This window comes from Taeniopygia guttata, chromosome 3 (assembly GCF_048771995.1).
Source record: "Taeniopygia guttata chromosome 3, bTaeGut7.mat, whole genome shotgun sequence".
Lineage (NCBI taxonomy): Eukaryota > Metazoa > Chordata > Aves > Passeriformes > Estrildidae > Taeniopygia > Taeniopygia guttata.
Window position 1 is genome coordinate 81,476,132 of NC_133027.1, and position 24,689 is coordinate 81,500,820.

Here is a 24,689-nt window from a genome sequence, read left to right on the forward strand (position 1 = left end):
AGTAGAAAATGATCATTTTCTCTTCATCACTTGCCACATGCAGCAATGCCCCAAGCACAAGGCAATGACAGAGCCCTGGAGCATCCCCTCAGGTCTCACAGCAGGCCTGAGGGGAGTCAAAGCTCCGCACAGAAGAAAGCTTTATGTAGTAGGCACAAACCCAAGACTAAACCTGCCTTCCCACAGAAGTTACCAAATCCTGTTGACCTTTAGTTAGCTCTCCAAGGGACACTTTCCAGATTTGCTCTTTTAACTTAATGCCAGCCTGTGCCCCAATCAGACACACAGGCTTGTGAAACACCCACCATTACAGTACCCACCTCAAGTACCCCACACACACTGCCCCTGACACAGCTGCGGCAGGGTGAAGCTGGATACCCCACGGGGCACATACTCACCCCTCCTTCACCTCCAGCCAGCAGCCCCACAGGCCCAGCTGCCATCCCGCAGCCTCCTGCAGCAACACAGCTCCCGAGGCAGCAGCGCACATCCCTAAAGGACGCTTAGCCATTGATCACAGGCGCCAAAAGTGCCGATTCCCCACAGCCAGGGCCCAGCTGAACCTCATCGGGGCTCGCTGTCCTCATCATTCAGCCAGGTGTGCTGCCTGTCCTGCCTGGCTGCTCCCCAGCTGGGGCACTTGCTCACACACTTCAGTGCCACAGGTACCAGAGCTGCACGGGCTTTTCACGGGCTCCAAACCAGCATGGAACCAGCAGAAATTAAGCCAAGGCATATCTTCCCTAACAGCATTTTTGGGGCTGATCAAAGAGAAAAAGAGGCCTAAAAAGTGAAGGTTGCTTTACCACTTATTGCTCTGTGTGTTCTCCATGTGTTTTTCTTACATGTTTTATTTCAAACCATCTTCATGGTTGAAAAGAAGCCTTGTCAGCCCCATTTTTTCAGATGGGGAAACAAATAGTGGGAGGGAAGAAAAATTCTGTGGTGTGCAATAGGCTAGAGTAATCACAAAACCCCCTCTCTAGAGAAAATAAACTAATGATCTTCAGAGATATCTTGTATGGTGGACAACTAATTGAAAGTATTGCTCAAATAACCATACAGGTCCAGATCCAGTAGTTTAGGTTTTTTTTCCCCCTTGATCTATTGTTCTGAATTTTTCCCATGACAGCTGAAAATACCTGTCCTCTCATTTCCTGAACCAATCTGTTCAGACATGTAGGACTGGCTGTAAAAGGGCATGAAAGCAGTGCACCGCTGAACAAGCTGGATTGAGCACTAGGATGTACAGAAGCAAACGTCATACAAGGTCATGCAGGTACTTTAAAAAATCTCATCCTGGCACAAAGCCTGGGACTCACTGATATCCAGAGGATGTGTTGTCATGCTCTCAATGGCACGAAAATGTCACAAGACTAATCACATGAAACTACCCTTCAGTAAGAAAAAGACTTCTAAAACAAAGAAGTTGCCAAATGACTCTGGGATCACACACTCAGTTATGGTCTTTTGTGCCAGTGTGCACTGGTAATTCTTGCTTAGGGATTCATGGTGAAGGCAGCAGAAACACTGCTGTGCTTGAAGCTGCCAATACCCATACACTGGTGGTATCAAAATCAACACACATTCTAGCAGTGCTTCTATATGAACCCCTTGCTGCACTTAAATGTATTGCATTAGATATATTCTGCTGTTCTAATTTGAAAAACATGTATTTTATTACCATTTTAAGACTTTATATATGATTTATAGGGCAATATGTAAGCTGGCCTAACATTCTGCAAAAGAGAAATCCTTAACCCAGAACCACAGTCAGGAGCTTTACAAATGAATTTTCATTTCTTCATAAATTATTCTCTTCCAAGATTAGGAACACACAAGTAAATCATTGAGTCCACTCTCCTGATTTGCCACATTTTTCTGAACAGCAAACAAAATAATTTCTCTCTGGAGACTGAAATATCAACAGCCATATTAGTTACCTTTATCCATGAATAAGAAACGTGAACTTAGTTTGGAAAAAGCACATCCATATCCATGCCTATATCCTTAACACACATTTAGGATACAATATTCCCTGTAAATATTGTGTGGCTCTATTTTTAGCTTATACATGTAGGCAATTCAAACCAGCTCATAATTAATCTTAATAAACAAAACATATGAAGAGTGGACAGACTGTGTTTGCGTGTGTGTAACTTGGGTATGTAGCTAAGGAGATTAACCCCACAGCCACATCATGGGTCAGCAGCACTACCAAGCACAGAGCTCAGATTGTTCATATTCAAGCTCACACTGGATCCCACAGATACCTCTAGAGTAACTGGTTGTTTATTTAAAAGAGTAAAATATTTCCTAAAAAAAAAATAAATATTAATGTTCCATATTCTTAGTTCCAATGCTTCATTTCCCAGCATCACACATGCATTGGTTACACAAAAATAGACAGGGCCAGAAAAGCTTACTTCTTTTTGTATTGTCAAGACAGTTTGATTTGTTCCTTCTCCAAGGAACTTGGAAGCCTGTAAGAAGGAAAAGCGCTGGAAAATAAGAATATAATCTTATGTGCAGAAGGAAAAAGTGCAAATAATAATGCTGGCCCTTCAGAGTCACTATTGGAGTTTGCACTGGACAAATGCTGCAATACAATTTTGTCACATTACAACACTTTCTGATTTGGAGTAAGTGTAAGACACTACTGTGCCCACTGAAAAAACACCACAAGACTAGCCTCCAGAATGTCCAGGAAAATTCCAGAAAACCCACTAATCTTGCTGCAATTCATAATACCTCCCTACCGTTCTAGGTACTTCAAGTAGAATGTGATCAGGTAGTAATAGCTGAAGATAAGTAGATCCAAACAAGCTGCTATGTTTGGGTTCAGCATGGCTGGATCTCTGAATAGCCATTCCTTTATTGCATTTCTTTTGTTGTTGCTTTGGTTTCAGTGTTTTTGTGTTTGGTGTGTATTTTGTTTGGTCAGTTTTTTAGTTCAGACTTGTAATAGAGAGTTGTAGGCATGGATTTACATGAGGTTTTTTTTTTTCTTTTTCAAATTGAACTGGACATAGGACTTGTCACTTTCTTTTCCAGATTATCAGCTACTCACCACTGGTGGACAGCTTTCTAACTGACTGCAGATGTCAGTGTATTGATATTACTACATAGAAATGCAAATCTCACCATGACTCTGCAGAAGGAAAGACAGTGCTCTAAACAAAGCAGTATGAGAGCATATTTCTGCTACCATCTCCACAATGTGTCTGTGCCATCGCTACAAAAAATGTATCACATGCTTTATGTGTTGCAGAGAGACAGCTGCAAAGGGATTAGGATTTGGTAACAGAAGCCTTAACTTCACCACAAGAAATAAAACTTACCTCAGTCTTCACAGATGGCAGAACTAGTAGTTTTAACTGTAATGAAACACATAAATCCTGGTACCAGGTCAAGGCTCCCTGAGCTCATTTTTTTTCAAGTATGTAAAGAGACAAATTACCACAGAGGATTTACAGTGTATGTACTGGAGCAGAGACCAAACAAGAGATGCCCCAGTAGAAGAACTGAAGGAGGTACCGTGGCTTCAGGAAGCCTGCAGCCCCATCTGCTACATATGGCTTCAAACCCAGAGGGGGTTAATACAGAATCGCAAAATCTAGCTTCTCCACAGAGACAAAACTACGGAAGTGACTGTCTGCCTGTGGATATTTTAAACAAAAAAGAAAACATATGGCCTCTGGAGCTATGCTTGCTTTTTCTCCAGCTGGTACGACACAGAAAACAGATAGCCTGGGCCTACAACTAAATGCAAAAGCTTCATTCCAAGGAGCAGTTAGGGAACAATCTAGGGAACATGCCTCAATTTTAAAAGTTCTGAAATTAGGAAATCAGAAACAAGAAAATTGAAAATGCTCATGTATATGGTATATAAAAGCAATGTAATATAAGTATACTGTATATAAAAGTGAAAACTTTTAAAAGCATAAAATATCTTTGCTGTTTCTTACTTGTGTGACTAATATTTCTGCAAACTACTAAAGACGATTTTGAATTAAATAATTAAGCCCAGCCTTTTCTGTCACAGATGTTAATTTGTAATTCTACACATACACTAATAATGAGCAAAAATTAAAACTGAATAATGGACTTAATTCAGAAGGCTGAAATGAAGGCTCAGTAATTTCATTTATAAAATCATAAATTTCTTTAAAAATGTAACCTTGTGGATTAAAACCACAGTTATATTAAATAAATAGTCAACGGCAGTCATGATGTACATCTTTAAATTCAAGTGTTGAAACATGCTGATGAATACCTCAGAGTACAAACTCATTTGGTAGTCTGGGCCCAAATGCTGAGCCAGTGTGTGCAGACACATGGACCTCTGAGCCCCTGCAGGAGTGCCTACGGCTTGTAGGGAGCTGGAGCTGTGCACTCCCCAGGGACAGCAGGGCCAGGAGGGATCTTAAGAAGTCATCTAGTCCAGCCTCTGCCAGAGGATGAAAGTGCCTTAAACCCTGCCAATGTATGAAACCTGATTTAACTTTTATACAAAAACTTAAGTAAATTATTTTATAATATTCTCAGGAAATGTATTGCAGGTCTTTGCAAAGTTACCATCAGGATTATTTTCTCCCAATGCCTAATCAGAAGGTAGGAAATTTGAAGAACAAGGTTTGGGGCTCTTTTTTTACTGTCTTCTCTGCAAAAGCTTTTTACAAATGTGAATACTCCTTTAGTCCTTGCTCCTGCAGACTAAACACACCAAATTCTTTCTTGTTTTACATGCAAAATAATGTTGGCTAGCACACTCATATTTCTTGTCTCTCTCTCCACTAGACTCCTTCCAGTTAGACCACAACCTCCCTCAAGTGTGTTGCCTGAAACCAGATACAGTACACCAGCTCAGACCTCATTAGAACTTATTAGGCCTAATTAGCGTAAAAGGTTATTTTGTGTGAATTTAATGGGGGAATGTTTATTTATTCAGTCTAGTATGAAATTTGCTTTTTCACAAAAACATAACGTTATTGACCCATTATTAACTTCCCACTCACTGGAATTTGCATATCCTTTTCCATAGAATTACTATAAGCCTGGTCTCCTCCAATCTCTTTCTGTTAATTACCTCAATTCAAGACTTTATATTTGCCCTTAATTAAGTAAATCCTACTTACATAATGTCATTTCAGTAATTAATTTAAGTAACTTCTTGTTCCAATCTATTTCTCCAATACACTTTCAGCTTTTATCAGCAATAATTACTTGTAAATGAAGTATCTATTTCATAATCCAATTTATTTTATAAAGTATACCAATTAGCATAAAATTGATTTCAGGAAAGGCCTCCTTATTACATCTTCCTAGGTGACATTGAATTGTTAACAACAACCCTAAGTACAAATCATTCCTGTAGATTCTTTTAAACCGTGCTTCCTGCATTGGCTATGAAAACACCAAAAGCAGACTACCAACAGCCCCTTACCAAAATCATGATGATTTTTTCCAGCTTCCCCATTCACAAGCCAATTACTCTGTATGAATCACAATACTGTCATAGAAGGAACTGTTAGGATTAATCTTTCATGGTATTCCCTTTTCTCTGAGATTATGTATAAAAAAACCAAAGAACTCTTTAATTGAGAAAGACATATAGAAACTATTTTTTCCACAGGATGAACATTCGAAAAAATTAATATGCTTACTTCAATTTGTGAAGATCTCCCTGTCTTTGCCAAAAAGTGGTCCACATTATCTTACACATCAAATAGATCAAGGAAACATATAGTTGTCCTTACTCAATTCCATGTTCTTTAGCAGAAATGCCTACTTCTTCAACATACACTCCCTGCATCTAGATTAAGATCATGAATTAAAAGGCAATCACGACTGGCCTCTCTTCTTCTACAAACTCTGGTGTATTTTGGATCACTCCAGTGGTGAATAGAAATTCTTTCCCTATCTGCTACATTTTATTGAAACACTGTTGTCCAACAGACTCAGAAGTAGTAGGTCTTTAGTAGTCTATTTTTATGTACAGGTTATGTTATATAGATGATATAAAAGGTTAGTGATGGCCACATGCAGCACTAGGGACTTCAAATGAAACCACATTAGGAAACTCTTCAAACTAAAGACAAAGAGCCAGACGTCACAAACTTGCTGGAGGTCCTGATACAAATCCATTAAATATCACTGCTGTAATAGATTAATCTAAACCACTTTATTTAATTGGTCTTATCTTTAATATCATACTTGATGTTACAAATAAATTATAACATTTAATTTATAAAATTTTCACATTACTTTGTAAAACCAACAATAGGTTTAAAGTAAAAAGAGTTTTGTTGTGGCAACAGCTTTGTTTAACTTAAACAAGATTGTAATTTTTTTAAGAGTAGAGAAATGTGTAAACATAAATATTCATTATTTTCTTCTGTACACATCTGTGTAAATTAGTTGATACAAATATAATTTACTATAGAAACATTTCTTTGTTTGTTTATGCTACACGCAGTTCTATGCTGGCATCACGTATTAGATGTTGAGTCATCTTTCAAAGAGTGAGATTTATTCCTTTTGCATTCAAACCCCCTGTATGTCCATTGCCAGAAGTGGACTTCATGTTCAGAGAATCAGACTCACAGTGTCAGAAATCTAAAATTAAACTTCAGTACAAGATTATAAATAATCAAAAATGAATGTATTATTTTAATACCATAATTGCCAGACACTTAAAGGCCATGATCAAAGTCAACCAAAATCAATGACTGTTTTTCCATTGACTTAGCTGAAATTTACCGCAGTTTCCAGTCTCATTTTAGTTTTACAATTTTATTACAGCATGAAGAGTTAGAAGTACGCAGTATCAGAGCTTCAGTGTAAGAAGTAAAGCTTCTAAGTCTTTCTGGGCTTCTTTATCCTGAAAGAAACAGACAACCATGCATCAATTCAGAGAGGCTAAATCCCTTCATTTGCCTAATAGGTGTCTATCCACATTTCTTTACTAACAACAGACATAACACACAACTGAAACAGCCACAAAATTAAAGACTGCATAGTAGGTTAATTTATCAGTAAATACAAAAATAAAGTTTGAAGTGAAAACAAGAACCAGATGGCGGCCTCCCTTTACAGCTCTGTTAAAGCACTTAAAATGTTAGCCCACAAATAGCCTTCTCAGCAGACCAGTAAGCCCTTCAGCTCGGGATATAATTTTTATTGGTGCACTTTGCATAAAATATTGCCTTGCCTTATACCTGATGTAATCTTGCATCCTGACCACATGCAATTTCTCTAAAGGTGTTCTGTGATGTTTGCTAATGATTTATTATGCAACTAAGAAGAAAACATTGGGAAATGTAATGAATGACACAGGTTAGACTGCGGTTTCCGTGCACATAGCCATACCTACCTGCAACAGACACCATGGGCTGATGCACCCTCAGTATCTTGCAGACTGGGCTCTGCCTATGCTACTGGGCTCAGGGCAGAGTGGGGCCAATGTGGGAGCAAGAGGCAGGTGACCTGCTGAGCTCAGAGCCAACACTACACTGTACTCCTAGGGCAGCAGGAAAAGGCTCCTTTTAGGCCAATGTTTTAAGTGCACACTTTGCATTGGGCTTTAAACCTAAGCCAGGCCTAAGACTGTCTCACAGGCACCCAATATGTTTTGGCTGTTCCATGCATAATCTGCTTGGAAAGGGGCACAAGCATACAGGCATGTAACCACATACAAAAACTCCATGATTCTACTTATTTTTAAATGTCCCCTGGATATAATCTGCTTCTTTTAGCTGCTGCTGCAAAACTACTAGCTTGCAAAATGCACTTTGGTTTAAAATCACATTTCTAAAATGTCACCACCTCATGCCTGAAAGCTCATAAGGGTGCAAACACCCAACATATGCACCCATGGATATTTAACAGTTCAAGTGAAAAGTGCCTGCACATCACTGATTTTGTGTAAGTATTTCTAATGACAGGGACCAGTAATGATAATGCCACGGGATAGTCTGAAGGAAAATACTGTAGACAGTCAGTGAAGTAATCACTAGATTTCAGGATCACTTCATTATTCAATCAACCAAAGAGCTGGAACAAAATGCAGAACATTTTAGAATATATTTTATGGGTAAAGAAATTCCTGCTTCTCTTTATTTTGGTTAGTTGTCTATAATGTCATGTAGGAACAGAGAAGAATATTGAGATGATAGAAACCATATGCCAGACATGTCAAACTACATCATATTATTGGTCTGGATTAAGGCATTAATAAATTAGCTGGACACTTCTCTTGGAGTTACTGCCTTACTCCTACTGGCAACAATAGGCTAAACTATCTGCCTAATCATTTATCAGAGGCCTTTAAAGGCACACACTGCAAAGCCAGTAAGCTCTTGCCAAAATACTCGAACAGAAGGAAATGTCATACAGCATTGAGCACCCCTTAAACTCCACGTCACTACAGGCTGTCTGGAGCACCAGGCCATTGCTTTAAACAAAAATTGAAAACCTCAAAATTTTCCCTTAATTCAGGGAAAATACACTCTTTTCTGTATTGACTGTGGTCAACTTGTAAAAACTATTCTAAACTCCATTAAATAAAAAAAAGTAAAAAGCCAGATATTGTCCCATGCTAATAAGAAATGGAAAACTATATCTGGTATCTTAATTGTATCTGGTTGTACTCTTACAACATTTTTCTAAGTTGAAGATTATAAAGGTGCAGGTTTTCTCATATCTGAATAGTGTTCAGCATTTCATGAGTTGATGGGATTCTCTACTCATTTTGCAGGATACAGCATTTTAAAAATAAATCTCCAAACAACTTTGGATAATTGTCTCTTTAGAAGTAAAGGATTATGTTGGGCAATGAGCTGTACAAGTCGCAAAGGTCCAGAAAACATTGGGCAATCTTCCCTGAATCTTCCTCTGGGCTTAGGAAAAAGAATGGAACAAAACTCAAGATTGTTCTAAGAACTGTCTGGAGAAGAATCTGAAAACGTGCAAAGCATTCTATCTCTGGTTTGCCAGTTCTAAACAAAACTACATCAGTTAAAGCAGGAATTATTGTTGCAAACTGTTCAACGGGTTGCATTATTTGAGCAAGCAGCTTCCAGTCAATAAGAACTCGTATGGCAAAAGCATTGAAAAAAATCAGTAATGGCATTAAAAACAAAGCTGAGAATGGTCAGTGAAGGGAATTATTATGTCACCTTTGGAGAGAGTCCATCCAGACAAAAGGTGTGTCATACTAAAAGGAGAGAGAAGCCACAACTCTGTTCAGTGTACTAGTTTCTGGTTTTAAGTGTGAAAACTTCATTATTGCCCAAAGCTTGGCTGATAATGGAAAGAAAAAGCCATAAATCCTGTCTTGGGCCAACTCTCTTCCTTGTTGATTTCTGGGTCGGTGGCTTTCTGGAAATGAACAATAAGGTCAGCTTTTATTTTTTTTTTTCTTTTTTTCTTTTTTTCCCAGACAGCAGTGTTTCTATTTTAGAGTGTGGCAAACAGAAGAAGAGATGCAAGTTGTAGGAGGAATGCAATATACTTGCATCGGTCCCATTTGTTCACCCTGAGGCTAAACTCAGCACTGACTGAACACAGCCATTTTCAGCCTCGTCTTTCTATTGTCAAGGCTTATATTTATTTAACACTCCTTATATCATTTTCAGAGTTGAATATGAGTTCAAAATGTTCTGCAAACTGCTACACAAAATGTATTCAAATTACAGGGTCAGGGACTGTATTTTGCCTTATTCCTATTTTGTTGCCTTACTTTTATGTTTCATCATTCACAGGGGATATGCACAGGAAAAAAAGACCTGGGAGGCCAGGGACAGAACAAGGGGAGAGAGAGAGTTGAAAACAAGGGCAAGAAAGAAGAGAGAGCTGGTGGGAAAAAGGGAATGTTGGCTTAACTGGAAGTACTTCACATTTTGACAGTTCATTTTTGCTGAAAAAAAAAAATTACTGATACATGTACATGGAGAGTTACACATATAAATGTGCATGTAAAAATTAAATGGTAATTAAAGCAAGACAGAAAGATAATGATTTTACCTTCCATCTCTGCTAATTATTTCCTTATGTGCTGATACACTCAACCCAGGCACTGCACATGTGTGCACTTGTTGACAAAGTCCCAACTGTCAACAGAGAATGATACAGCCCCATGACCACAACTAAAATGGTTACACCAGCCAAGGAAAACATAATTGTGTGCAACCATTGCCAAATCCCAAGCTGACATGCATCTTGTAGGGTTTCACTGAAGTCAGCAGGGCAGCATGGTATATTTCAATGAGCTGGGCTGCAAGGGTGGTCCGAAGCCATACTCTGATATGCAGTAACAGCAATGAGGTGCTGAGAGACATTCCTGCTTTTGGGTACAGCTGTATAATTCCCTCACAGATCCAGGAGAAATCCTGGACTGCAGCAGAAGAGACTCCCAAACATGCACAAGGGTTGTTAGAGAGCAATAGCTCTTGTGGACAGTATAAATCATGCAAAGCTAAATGCTATTCTATCCCTTCTTGGTTTTCTGACAGACTCTCACAGATGGTGTGACTGTAGCGTGCACTAGCAATTGTATAAGACCATGAGTCTTGTCCTTTGGTATTTTAACACATCAAGGCCATCATCCACGTGCCACCTTGTACATGACTGCTGTATGTCACAAGCTGGCGCATTCTATATTCTTTCATATTATCACTATCTTCTCTGGGGATTAACCATAACTTCTCAAGGCTTTTAGGATCAAGGCAAGCAGAGCTTTAAAATATGCAGCTGTCAATAATCACAGATTTTTGGCTATTACTTCAGGCAGAGGGAAAATACCCTTTCGCACCCAGAAGAATACAAATAAACAACTCAGCTCATTCAAGGACTACTGTTGAAAATTTACAAAACAGCAGAATACAATTCAGAATAGTTAGTAGTCATGTAAAATTTTAGTTGGCTAGTTCTTTCTTGACTTGAAAGACTAAATTTTCACCTATGATCTGGTTTTCTTTTACTACTGTACACAGTGTGGAGCATTTGGTGCTAAAGAAATTCTCCTCCTTCTGCCTGGCTGCTGCCTCTCCCATTATGGGACCTACAGCTTTTCTTTCTGCACTGTCACTGCTGAAACAGCCTGAACACAATCACACCCAGTTACAGCCCCCTCAGATAGGTGCCTGTCAAGGCTTTCCTTCACCCTGTATATTGCCTCCAAGACAATATATTTCAAAATCCCAGGAGTTTGACTTGGCCCAGCTACTGTACAAAAATTCAAAATGGGTTTTTGCCAATCAATTTTGTAATCCTGGAGTGTACCACCACTTCTGCGAATACTTCTTCCACTCTGCCCCTGCATCATGAGAATGCCAGTGGAGGAGACACACTCCTTACTTTGGGGAACTGGCTGCTGACCATTCTTGCTGGACTAAGAACTATGCTAAAACTGTGTTAGCTTTGACAGGATGTTAAAACAAATACTGTGTGATAGTCAGTTTCATCATAAATATAATAAGCTTGGTATTTATCAGGATAAACTTCATCCTTATGTTATGAAACTGTGACACCACAAAAAATATCTTCATCACTTCTTGGAATCATTTTCAGAGGGAGAGAATAAATAAGTAGACAATGCACACAAACTTTTTTTCAAGCACTTAAAAACATGCAGATAAAAAATTGATCTGATCACTAAGATGGAGAAAAATAGACTATTCTTTGAAGTGCAAAATAATGTAAAATATAGAAAGTCTCAAATTGTTTTAGCAACTCTTTCACAAATGTCTCACTTTCCCCTAGAATTTTAGTTTGAAATTTGATTTCTTTATAATGAGTTTTTTAAAAATGTATTCCCTCAGCTTGAAGCAGTCACATTCATTGTACACAAAACCACTAATTAAGGAATAGGTTTTTTCAGCACACTCCAAAAATATTTTAGCTTTGAGTTGGTGGTAGCTATTAGGAAATTCTTGTTCAACTCCACAAACAGTACTAGCAGGAAAACAATAGCCTAGAATTTACAATGAACACAAATCTGAACACTTCCATTATTTTTCAATTGAAGCATCATTGATTTTTGCTGGCCATTTGGAGGACAAATGTGCAAAAAAATCTAAAGCAACAAATATTCTCTGAAAAGCAAGACATTTTGTATTGAGCTGAAGATGTGGAAAGAAAATATTCTGGTTGATGAGAAAACAAAAACACTTTTATAAGGTTAGCCCAAATTACTCAGTTTCAATTGGTAGTTTTTTTCAAAAACAAGTCTTAATTTGTAACCTTCACTTTAAAAGCAAGAGTAAATTACTTTTTTCTCCTCAAAATCTTACTTAGAAGGACAGACTACAATAGCAGCTTCACATAAGATCTCTTGGTATATCACAACAAGGTCTGCTCATACCAATATCAATCCATGGCTGCTGGAGTGGGTGTTTTTTGGAAAAACTTGAAAATCCAGACAGTCTGTTGGAATGGAACAGCTGATGGCTGATGAAATTAATACTCTGACCTCTCTTCCATCCCTCTGCAATTCCCACATTGTTCCTTATAAACAATATTAAAAATGTGTATAATAGCCAGGGAAATCAATTATGATGTTGTACAAAAAAACATAAGAAAACTGTATGAGCATGAGCTAAGCAGCTGCATTGTTGTGTAAAAATACAGCCATTATTGCTGCTTATGATTACATTTATGACCTCCTCTACATGAGTTTCAGATGTCACTGAGGCTGAAGGCAGAGTCTTTAGCAAGTCTCTGCTTCCTGCCATTCTTCACCTGTAAGAAGTTAATGTCATAATAATGAATTTCTGTAAAGTCTAAATCTCTCACACTTGTTAATTTCAACTCTGAATTGCCATCATTTCTAATTACTGAGAAGGATGGAGTGCACAAAATCATCAATAATTTCGTAAAACACTTTCTTAGCCTTGGGCAAGTTTTAATCTATATTTTAAATAATACTTTCAGCAACTCAGTGGAAATAGATTTCCTTTGCATTTTTCCTGTTTTCCTGTCTTCATCTCTTCCAAGACTACACTTTTTGTAATGCAACTGCTGCTTTTGAGATTCATTTTTTAAAAAAAATGCAGTAGAGACTAGAACCTTGAAATTTTAATCTCTTCTGTGTCAGGCTGTTAACTCCTTTGTGGTGAGCTTACTGGTCCTACAAGCACAGAGTTCATTGCCATGCTCATGCTTGTCTCCAGACACAAGAAAAAACAGTCCTGTGACTATTATACTTTATAATTCTACATCGAGACTTGAAATTCTATGAGTTCCAGCGTTGAAAACTTCCAACAATCTTTATTATAAACAACAAATTAGGGTCTTATTCCCCTTGCAAGCAAAGGACCATGTGTTTAACTAAAGACACACCCACCCCCACACACACCCTCTACCTGTTCTGTCTTTCTGCATGCAAGACAAACGCTCATGATTTCAAAATTAAATTACATTTTTATCTTCAAATTAAAAAAAGTAATTTTATTCCATCACAATAGTCCACCACATCTGGTTTCAAGAGCCCTTCACATAGTCACACTCAGCAAGGCTTTGAGCACACTACAAAATAATGAGTCTCAGTAAGGGTAAAGCAACATCCTCTAGATGAACAGAGCAGCTGTTAAGCACTTAACAATAACTCACAGCAGCCCTGAACACTGGGATCTCTTTTACTGAAGGGGCAAATGTTTCCCAGGACCCTGAGGTTATCCACCTGGGTAGCAACCAGAGAAAAACTGGACAATTTCATGTCCCATGCACCTCCAGCAGTGAAGTACCACTCTACACTATTTATGGCCAAGGAAGGACTGTATGATTCATTGGAGGTTTTTTGTTTAGAAAGGATAGAGAAAGGTCTTTAAAGTTGCACTGTAATATCAACTATGTTTTTCCAGATGTAATTTGAACCAAATCTCACATATTTCCTTTTAAAATAAAAAGAATGCATAGACTGGTAAGTTAAAAATGTGCCAAGCTATTTTTAAAAACTGTCCTCTTTTAAAAAATCCTCCTGTAACTCTTAATGTACAGGACTCACTCAATCAGAACTTGTTTCTTTTTTTGTAATTTCTCTGTATACTTTTTAAGACTCAGATTAGGCTTGAAACTAATCATCTCATTAATCAGGCCATCTGATTTTTTTTCCTTTAACAAGAATTACCTATGTTTGGAAGCCCCTTTACCCCTTGAATTAAAACAAACTCTATAAATGGTAGAACAGATGCACAGAAGGGATATTTGGATGTGACATAACACTCAAGACAAAAATAATATCACTTAACTCGAAATGTTATGCGAAATGAACCGTAGAAAAAGTGTCAAAGAAGTGTCCTGAGTTACAGCAGCTGAGAATTTGACCTCAGGATTAAAATGAGCTATGGGCTACTTTACTGATGCCAAGCACCTCTGGTTCCCAGAAGTAACTGGAAACTGTGAATGCTCGGAAGCAATAAAAAGTAAACCACTGTCTATGATAATTTTTCTGCGGGATGATTTTTATCATGAAATACTATACATTTCTTCAATGTGGCACCTTTCCAGCAACTTCGTCTCTCAGTCTGCTCCTGATTTCATGCCTTTATACAAATACATGTTTTGCACTAGAAGCCAAAAATTAAAAACAATAAAGGAGTTCCCCTGCTTGAAGAAAGAGAAAACTCATATGACAAACTATGATTGCACTTGGGAATGATGGGTTTCACATGACTGTGACAAAACACCATACTGCTGACAACCTTGAGATCCTGAGCTATGGCAAATGGAAAGAAATCCTCATACTGCTGCTAACCTGTGCTTTTTTTTAGACCACAAACCCCATCTTCTGCAGGGCTGCAGTCAATTCAGGCACTAATAAAGTGCATATTAGCATCTGTTTATTACTCTCTCCCCAATGCCTCTTCAGTCTTATTACAGTCTCTTCCCCCTCTTAAACTAATCTCACTAAATGTTATTCCTACATACAGCTCCAAGCCCTGAGCCACTTCACTTCCAACACATTTTCCCAAAAACCAGTAACAGTCTTTCTGTAACACAATAACCAAAACAACATGTAATATTTTAATTCAGATGGGATTTGAGGTAACAGTCAGCAACAGCAGAGTTCATGTTCCAGATCTCCATTTCACAGTCATTTCTTTCAGTGTGCACTTGTTTTTTTACCCTGTGCTGAGTGCTTCACTGTTTTTTTTTTTTAAATTGAATTACATATTACTGCCCTAATGCCATATTCTTCTGGAAGAATGCCATACTGACCTAATGCCATATTCTAGTATCTTTTTTTTTCTAAACTTAATTCAAAACACATCACAAGTAAACAAGAAAAAGGAGACAAATCTGAGATATCTATAAAATTAGTCAAAACTGGAGAGGTCAAATCATCTTGTCCTTTTCAGATGGACAGAAGATTTTTTGGGCCCATTTGACACTCGCTCTTCTGATTATACAAATCAGTGTAATTCTTGTTCTTATCACCATCTTGCTTGCCAGAATACATACACCTATCCCTCATACTTCTCTTGAATTCCTGCTCTCACATCAGAGTTCCTTCTTCTCAGGTCTGCTGATACTTCAGACATGTGATGGGATATTAAACAGATAATTTATAGCAGCCTTTCCTATGTTATGTAATAGGCAAGCTGAAAGTATATTTTAACAGTAAGTAAAGAATAAAGAATTAAATAATTGTTAATGTCCTATCAGTATCATATTTAAAGAAACACTGAACTTAAGCAATGATTACTTAATTTATGATTGGTACATACTATAACTGGGGCCAGAAATTAGGCCACCCAGGAGCAGCGGCTGGTGAGGCATGCAGGGGTCTTTCTTCCCAGCAGGAACACTTGACATAAACATGTTATTGCTCCACACACAGCATTTATTGTCAATCAAGTTACAGAGTTATTTAATGGTCTTTTTCCTTAACTTCAAAGAATTAAATGGGATGTGGCCAATTCCTCTCAGGAATCACCTCTCTTTCTCCATACCACATCTGCTGTGCTCAGAGGGTGTCCCTTAGGCTGAAAAGGCTCAAGTTTGAACTCGTCATGCTCTAGGATGGTAAGATGTTCCCTTTCATAGGTCAGTTATGGAACTTGCTTCAACATGAGATCAAACACAGTAAACCTTCTTGCCATGACTTGGTTTATATTTGAGAAATTAAACAAATTAAAATCTCTCAAATATTTGTAGAAATTTTGTGTCCACATACCAAAAATGCTCTAATGGGCCTAAAATACTGTAATGGGCCCTGAGAGAAATCTAGTAATCTCTTAGAACAAACTCTAGGCTAGCAGATGTGACTTGAAGAACTGTGCCTCCTTAACTGGCCTGTGGTTGAAGACAAAGCCAATCTTGAATAATTCATCTGCCTCTGCTGTAGTTAACATACTGCCCTTGACAAGAATCGCCAACCAGAGGCTTTCAGGAGCAGAGACAGAGACTGTAGGACAAAAATCCAGAGTGCGTTCAACCAAGAAAAACATAGGTCTGGGGCAAAATTTCAGCTAGAGTAACACACTCAACTGTTTTGCTTATGCTCAGGATGATCTAATGAAGTGGGTTGAATTACAAAGAGTACAATTCAATTTCTGATATAGACAAGTCCATGACAGTTCCCAAACACAGATTTTTTTTTAAAGCTGTTGATAGAGACAACTGTAATGAGCCAACCTAGAGTGAAGGAAAAAGGAATGTTCTGTGTTCAGAGAAAAAACTGAAACATTATGTTGTTACCGGCAGTGCAATAATGGATGCCAAAGACAAGACAGCAGTCACAAGGGAACAAGTTATCATTCTCAACACCCACCTCATTAGTAACTGAGAGAATTGACAGTGCAGAATCACAGCACTTCAGTGCATTGTTTTTCTGGCCAAGATCTTTATAGCACTGAAAAGAAAAAACATTTTGTTTCCAATCAGACAACTGTAAGAATATCAGAGTCTAAAAATCATTATTTTTAAAAGAACTTGGTTACCTTTGCCAAATACACATAATTGCATTTGGAATATCCTGGGTGCATTTCTTCTGCCTAAATAACAAAAAAAAACCAGGAAAGAAAATAGACATGAAACTTGTGTGATGAGATTTATGCAGTCTGCGTAACATTTTTAGTAATGCATTACATTTCCTCAAACATCAGACCAAATCATCCCTACTCTGTGTAATGCAATCTGTTTAGTAGCACTTAAAAAAATAAAGAAAACAAACAAACAAACAAAAAACCAGAATTCAAACCCTAAACCAGGCACATGAGATGCTGACAGTGAACACAGAAAATGTTCTGTGTACTGCTTGCTCTCCTCTCTCCCCAGGCACTCTGTAAAGATCTAGGGTCATTCTGTACAAGACCTATTGGATTAATTCACTTACAGGATAGGCTTAAAGATAACACTGTCTATAGATTATTAACATTTATTTCCTCATCAAAGAAATAAGAAAGCAACCAACCATTCACACTTTGTGTAATGAGTAAGGAACTGTGTTTATAAATTCTACAATTACTTCCCTTCCACAGTCTCTTATCTTCTAGCTCTGGGTTCACCTTCCTTTTAAAATTATCATCTTCTGAAAAGTTCAGGCAATTAAAAAAGCTTAATAATGTCTTTTTTTTTAACACATCAAGAATATAGAAGCTTGCAAGATGAATAAAACTCTTACTATCTACCCACAAAGAAGAAGCTTTTAATCAAAGAACAGCTATTGAAAAGGGAAAATTACATCAGTGAAATCTATAGTAGCTGTAATCTTTGGAGCAAAACAATGCTGCTTTACCACAACTGTGTGGAATCAAACAACTGAAAAACAAACCTAAACAGTTGTCTTTTAGACAGTAATTTGATTTTTGTTGCTGAAGATGACTTAAAACCACAGTCACTCTGCAGCCCACCACAAAACGCCCTGAAGCTAGAGTGAATGTTTCAAATTATTTCTACCAAATTTGGAATTTGACCTTCAAGATAAAATCTCTTAAACTGGGAAGATGGTAATGTATTGTACTTTCCAAAATTCAGGAGATCATTCAATCTTTAAATAGACTAAGAACACAGAAAATAAGCACTTTTTATAGTGAGGAAAAGATGCCTGTCCAATTTCTTTGAAAAACTTTCTGAAAATAATTGTAATGCTAGAAATTTATGCTTGAATCCAGTCATGTGAAAAACTTGTATGCTTTTGAGCTCCAGAAGCAGAAATTATTCATATGGAAGGCAATAAAAGATAGATTTATTTTATTATTGTGGTGTTTTCTCATAACCGTGTTCAAATACAATGCCTAGGAAAATGGGCCTATATGACAGAGCTTTCTTCTCTACTTCACTACAAAAGCCATTTCATCTCCACAAATAAGAAAGGCTTCTACTGAAATTCAATGGAAAAAAGTTTCAGATCAGAAAAAAGAGAAGTATCAGAATGTCAAAGTTTTCCTTGCCTATGCCAACTCTCTTGCAGAAACAGACAAATCAGCAACTATCACTATGGTTCATCTGTTTCAGCAGCATATGTAACTAATTTATACCCATATCACATTCAATTCAATAACTATTAACCATGGCAATTAATTGGAGAATTTCCTGAAACTAAATAAAAGAAAAAAAGGTGCTAACCACTCATGTCTAAACTAATTTTAAAATGGAAAAAAAAATTAATAGAAAGCTCAGTGGTGTTTAGAGGAGTCCTGAATTTATAGCTACTGAACATGGTCTGTTGAATAGACATCTTGACAATACTCACATATAACATCTGGTAAAGAGCAACACAGGAAAACCCTTGGCTAGGACTTACCTTAAGGAAATTCTGCAATGCTTCTTCTACTGTTGAAGTTGGTGGAGTCCCAAAGAGAGCAGCAGCTACTGTCTTTTCAAGCCAAGACAACTGAGCTACCTAGAATTAAAAAAAAAAAAAAAAAAAAAAGGTCAGATTTCTTTACAGTTGCGTCTCAGTTTTGTAGTAAGTGCCGTCTTTACAACATATTTTGGAAAAGAACCTGTAAAGGAATGCTTTATAGTGTCAAGTTTGGCCAGCTCAAAGCAGTCTTTTGTATTTTAGAGTCATATGACCAAACACCAACATCCTCAATATAAGGTTACTTCCATGTGCAAAGCTTAAAGTACATTTTAGGTTTCATAGCATCTTGCCTTTTTAAAAAACCTAAGACTAGAAATAGTGCTTGAAACCTGCTAAGGTTTTCATGAGACAGACAACTTTGCATGACAATCTATGCATTTGACTACCTTCTTACATTATGACTAGCTGTTGCTGCAGTAAAAATGTGGTTTTGGTGCTTGTATAACAAGTTCATTTATTACACAGAAGCTGGTGACAACTACTGTTAAGAAATAGGCTTCATTTTTAGCTCTTCCTACATGACAAGTAAAACTTGCCAATGACCTCTTCTAATCTCAGGAAGATGAGCTGCTATAAAAGCACTTTAGGTAACTATCATATTGCTACACAATGCACATGATTTCTTCCCTTACATACACTGACACCTGACAGAAACTGCCTTGGTTACTGCCATAAGGTATTTGGCTCCAACACCCAACCCTCACATCTCTAGCAAAGGATGGAGTTGGTAAGAAATACAATGTGAAAGAAGAGCCTGTTTAAGTAGAGGAGTGAAGCCACTTTCCTTTGGACATTTCTACCACACCTTTTCTCTTTTGTAAAGAAAAGCCAGGATTTTTTTTCCCCTTCACATCAGTATTTGAACCACAGCACTGATGGCTCCTGTCACGGAGCAGATGAGTCAAAAAATGGTAAAAAACAAGGTTCTGTATTTTCTGGCCTGATCTATGCAGAGGCAATACAGAGAAGAGGCACAAACAGGCAAAGAAAGAGAGCCTCTCATCAGAGGCTTGGAGAGAGATATGACTCACACAGGAACATCTCTTTTTCAGAAGGAGCTGCAATTCAAATGACAGAGTTCAGCCTTGAACTCAAGTCTCTCCTATTACTATGAAATTTAAAATTATTTTGCTTGGTTTTAGATTATTCCTGCCTCATTCCCTGGCTTTTCAATATCTGCAGGGCTGTTGCTGCTCTACCTATATCCAGCAATTTTGCAGATGTCAGATAATAATTGTAAATATGAGAATCCACTCTCTCATAACTATCCACAGCTACCAACTAGAATGCCTCTCCTTTGAACAGACATCAAGTTCTACCTACTTCTTGTTGCAAACAAAACATATCATTGCAAAGACCAGAAATACAGGTCAGCATGCAGCAGGAAAACACACAGGGTCACGTTTTCTCATCTGGCCCCAATGTCTCTAGCCACATAAGAGCAGCAATGCACAGAGACAGAAGGCATCCTGTTCAAGTCTTGCTAGCTGCTCAGCAGGGTCCCAGAGTCTTATTTGTTACATGTTGTCAGTAAGTGTCTCACACCCAAGAACTAAATGACAACCCAGAGAGAAACAATATTACAAAAATAAAGCTTTTTTTTTCATTCTCTTTCACATACCTCATCACTGAAGCTTCTTCTCAGAACATAAAATGTTTTTTACAAAACCTCTTCAGCAATCATGCAGTTCTTACTCGTTGGAGCAACAAGATGTTGTTGCCCCTGCAGTGCTTCCCCATTTCATTTCTCTCACTGTTTTATAGTTTCTGAGACATATTTTGCAAGAGTTATTAAAAGAATTTTTGCCAAAGTGCTGTTTTATTACTGTTGACTTGTTCTTTCTTCTCTTCGAAGAGGAAGGCGGTTTCTATATTTCTAGGTCCATCACATCAAGTAGAAGGAAGAGAGGGGGTAAAAATAAAGGGAATGTGCTACACTGTTCTCTGCAAAAGCACACAACACCCTGGAGATACACACTGCACAGACACAATTACCGCACTCATGTCTGTTATGCAATAGTGAGGAAACAAAAATGCAGTTTTTCCGTGTGGAGTTATAATTAACTATTGAAAACACAAGTTCTTCCTGGCAGTTACTTTAGTTTCTTATGAGATTTAATCAGAACTGATTTGCTGAGGTTTTAGTCTTTATTTTGTCTGGCTTGGGTGCTGCTTTGCACTACTCAAATTTCTAAAAAGCCCAAACATATATGCAGTTGTCCATTTTTATTTCACCATTCCCATCAAGCTAAAACAATGCTTAAAAGTGAAATGCATGTAAGCACATGCACATTTCACACAAAACCACCCACACTGAAAGGTGGTTGTAGCAAGGTGGGGGTTAATCTCTTCTCCCAGGTAACGAGTGATGAGACCAGACAAAGGGGAGGTTTGGATTGGATCTTAGGAAAACCTCCTTTACTGAAAAGGTGGTCAAGCATTCGAATAGGCTGCCCAAGGAAGTGATATAATTACCTCCCCGAAGTGTTCAAAGACATGTGGGTGTGGCACTTGGGGACATGGATTAGTGGTGAACAGGACAGGGCTGGGTTAACAGTTGAATTTAAGAGGCCTTTTCCAGTCTTAATAATTCTGTGATTCTATGGCAATAGTGAGGTTTTTTTAATGTGCACTCTATCCAGCATTATACTTTGTGACTATTCCAGAGAAGATCTGAGAATTCAGTGAGACTTATATGTCACTAGCTTTCTGAATTTGTCGCTGCAAAACCTAGCCCTCCATATAGGAAGTACCTAGTTCACACAAGTTGTCCAGGTTCCTTGCATGGTCAATCCAGAGAGGCACTTCCATTAGGCAATTCCTCTTCCCCTACATTAGCCTGGGATGACCACTCCTATCTTTCTTTTCTTCAACTACAAAACTAGCACATACCCTGGGGATAGCTAAAGGCAGCTGAGGTGAATCCCATCACAACAGTTTAACTGTGCCTGAGTCTGTCTTCACCCCTCTACAACCGAAGTGGGGCAAATGGAAAAGACCTGTTATATGCAATACACAAAATTGTGTCCCAGAGCAATAATGATGAACAGGAACCTATACTCTTCCCCTAAATGCACATGCAAAGTCTTTAATTTGAAAAAATTTTATTTGAGTAGCTATTACACCATGTTCAGTGAAATGGAAACATTGTTCCTACTATACGAAGTTATTAATCATTCTCTGTCTGTGAGCAAGCACAAGGAATAGAGCCCCTGGTGTAACGTGCTCTAGCATAGTGCAGAATTGACTGCTACAGTCAAGGTTACTCCAATAGTGCAAAGTGTATCTGGAGGTCCATAGAAAATCAAGTATAAAGAGAGGGTAACTGTCATCAACTACAGCAGAACCATGATTTCACTTAGTGAGTGTTCCAAGAGTGGTAGAGTGCAGCAGGTAATAAGGTAAACTACTACTGTTGCAAGTAATAGCTACAACAACAAAATTAAGGAATGAAGATTGGTCTTGCCTACAAATGATTTCCAAATGTTAAATGAGTTTTGGTTTTTTAGGTCTCCTAAACCCTGATATCAGTCCTGCCAGAAGCCTGAAAATTCAGAGAAGCACTGCAAGGAACACTGTGTTTCCACAGAATATCAGGTTTTAATGTACTAGGCCACTCAAGGGACATTCACTCCTCAGCTGCCAAACATAAGGAGAGCTACTCCCACACACTCAAGAGCAACAAACAAAGGCTGAGGAGCATCAACCAACTCCTGATCTCCCTTAGAGCTGAAGGGTAGTGGGTCATCCTGACAGCCTGGCCTTTGCCAAGAAGAGGAGGCCACTCTTCAGTATCCCAAAGTAAATAGAGATGCTTATCTCAACCAAACTCTCCTATAGATCTGTCAAAAAACTGCTATCCATTTATCCTATACCGAAATCTCTGTTATACCCCAAGATGGAAGGAAGGCACTTCCAATATTAAACTGCAGTTGAACATTAAGTTCATACTCGGCACTCTTCCATTAGGCCTCTTGTATCTCTGACGGCCAAGTCAAAAAATGTGGCTCTCCCCTAAATATGAATTTCAAAAATATCCATTTCTCTTTCTTAGCCTACGATGAGCAATAATCACATATATATATATTTCATATATATATACATATATATACATACATACATGGGCTGGATTTTTGTCTTCTGTTTGTTTTTTATGAGAAGCAAACCCTGCCCATTGACAGCTCCTTTCAAATTCCAGTATGTTGGTACAAAGGAAACTAACCTGCCTGAATTGAAAAGCCATCCATGATCACAATTGTCTTCCATAAAGGCAAATCACAGCACTGATCCAGCTTCAGTAAAATACTAATGGCACCTAATTAAACAGCCCCACAGAATTTCTTTTACTTTTCTATTACAATGTATTAATGTAAAATTTTACTAAACAATTTTGCAATGTTTTGACTTCTGGAAGAGATTAAGTAACTGGACACCAATTTTGAAATATTGGCTTCCAACAAAAACATTCTCTTTCTTGCCAGCTGAGGAACCTGGGCAATCTGCACAGGCATTTAGGTATTTATCCAACTTGAATTAGGCTTTTCACTTTCCAGTAAGGAAAACTCACTTAGAGAGCACACAAAGGAACTGGGAAAATTTATTCCCAGATGTAACCCAAACAGACACTAGGATACACCAGAGACAAATCCAAAACATGGCATATAACCTGCAGAAAGAAAATCCCAGGAGATCTAATTTTTAATACACTATTAGCATTTACCAGCGACTCTGATCCCATTTCACAAGTACATGCTAGCTGTTCTGTGCCTGTTCTGTAAAGGCAAGTAAACATAAGTCTTAACTAGAAAGTTTTATAAGCTATTTGAAACATTAAAATACTTAACACCCCCTCCCCCTCAAACATACAATTGTAGAGAATTATCAGATAATTGTGCCCAAAACTTTAAGGAAATAATTCTTATATACCATGCACCATAGATCTATTCACTCCTTGCATACACAGCAGGTCTCATAGGCAAAATTTGCCCACCATGACATCTATGAAATGATTGGTGAAAAACTTGCCGACTCGATTGTGATACCAGAAGTAATTTTTCTAACAGTGTTGGTAGGATTCTATGATCCTCCTCTTTTGTACAGCTCTACTGATTTTAAATAGTAAGAGAAATAAGAAACAGCAAAAACTGATTTTTAGACAAGGTGGTGCACAACTGTCATTGGCTCTGCACCACAGACAAACCCCAGCTGATGTGAGGCAGTGAAAACCCAGCTTACCCTTTCTGCTGGAAGGTGCTAGGACACCTTGCGTCAGCTTCATTTCTGGCCCAGCAAGAATAACTGCTGAGCAAAAACTTGGCAGCACTGCACCGCTGCTCCTTGCAAAGGACTGTGCTGCACTAAGGCAAGTAGGAAATGGCAGTCAGGCCAGATTAAACTCCACTAATTAAATAGCTTTTACTAGTACAGCATACACATTTCAGTCTTCAATAAATCTTCTGCATCTGCCTCCACTGGTTTAGAGGTGACAGGATTGACAGTTGGACTTGATAATCTTGAAGGTCTCTTCTAACAGTGATGAGTCTATGATTCTATACCTTTTACCTCAAAGTCTCCTCAATGGATTTTCATTTGTGAAAATGAACTGTACCCCTGAGTTACACTTTAAGCATCCCCATTTACAGTATCTTATGCAAGTCTGTTATCCAAAAAAACCATATGCTAGACAACAGTAATAAGATCCCCTAACATTAAATTGGGAGTGAATGGGAAGTACCTAACTATACTAGGAAGACTTAATTACATCAGATTTCATAAAACAGCTATCAAAGCCTATAAAACATCAAAAACTTGTTATCTTTTTTAACGACACTGCTTCAATAAAAGAATATGTGACCAAAATGACACAAAAATACCTGGG

The 24,689-nt window shown here is 37.9% G+C and overlaps 1 protein-coding gene across 7 annotated transcripts in view; it reads right to left on the reverse strand.

Moving 5' to 3' along the window:
* Positions 1 to 6,167: 6,167 nt before the first annotated feature.
* Positions 6,168 to 24,689, reverse strand: part of RMDN2 (regulator of microtubule dynamics 2) — a 46,514-nt gene continuing 27,992 nt past the window's right edge. For 4 of the 7 annotated variants that reach the window (XM_072927198.1, XM_072927197.1, XM_072927199.1 and 1 more), the window contains exons 8-12: positions 18,749 to 18,847; positions 16,944 to 16,997; positions 16,775 to 16,855; positions 7,376 to 7,522; positions 6,168 to 6,883 (exon numbers count right to left, since the gene is read on the reverse strand). In XM_072927198.1, coding sequence (XP_072783299.1) covers positions 7,406 to 7,522; positions 16,775 to 16,855; positions 16,944 to 16,997; positions 18,749 to 18,847 — 351 coding nt within the window. In that variant the 3' untranslated portion in view covers positions 6,168 to 6,883; positions 7,376 to 7,405. The other 3 variants (XM_030268478.4, XM_030268479.4, XM_072927200.1) reach the window with 3 other exon arrangements.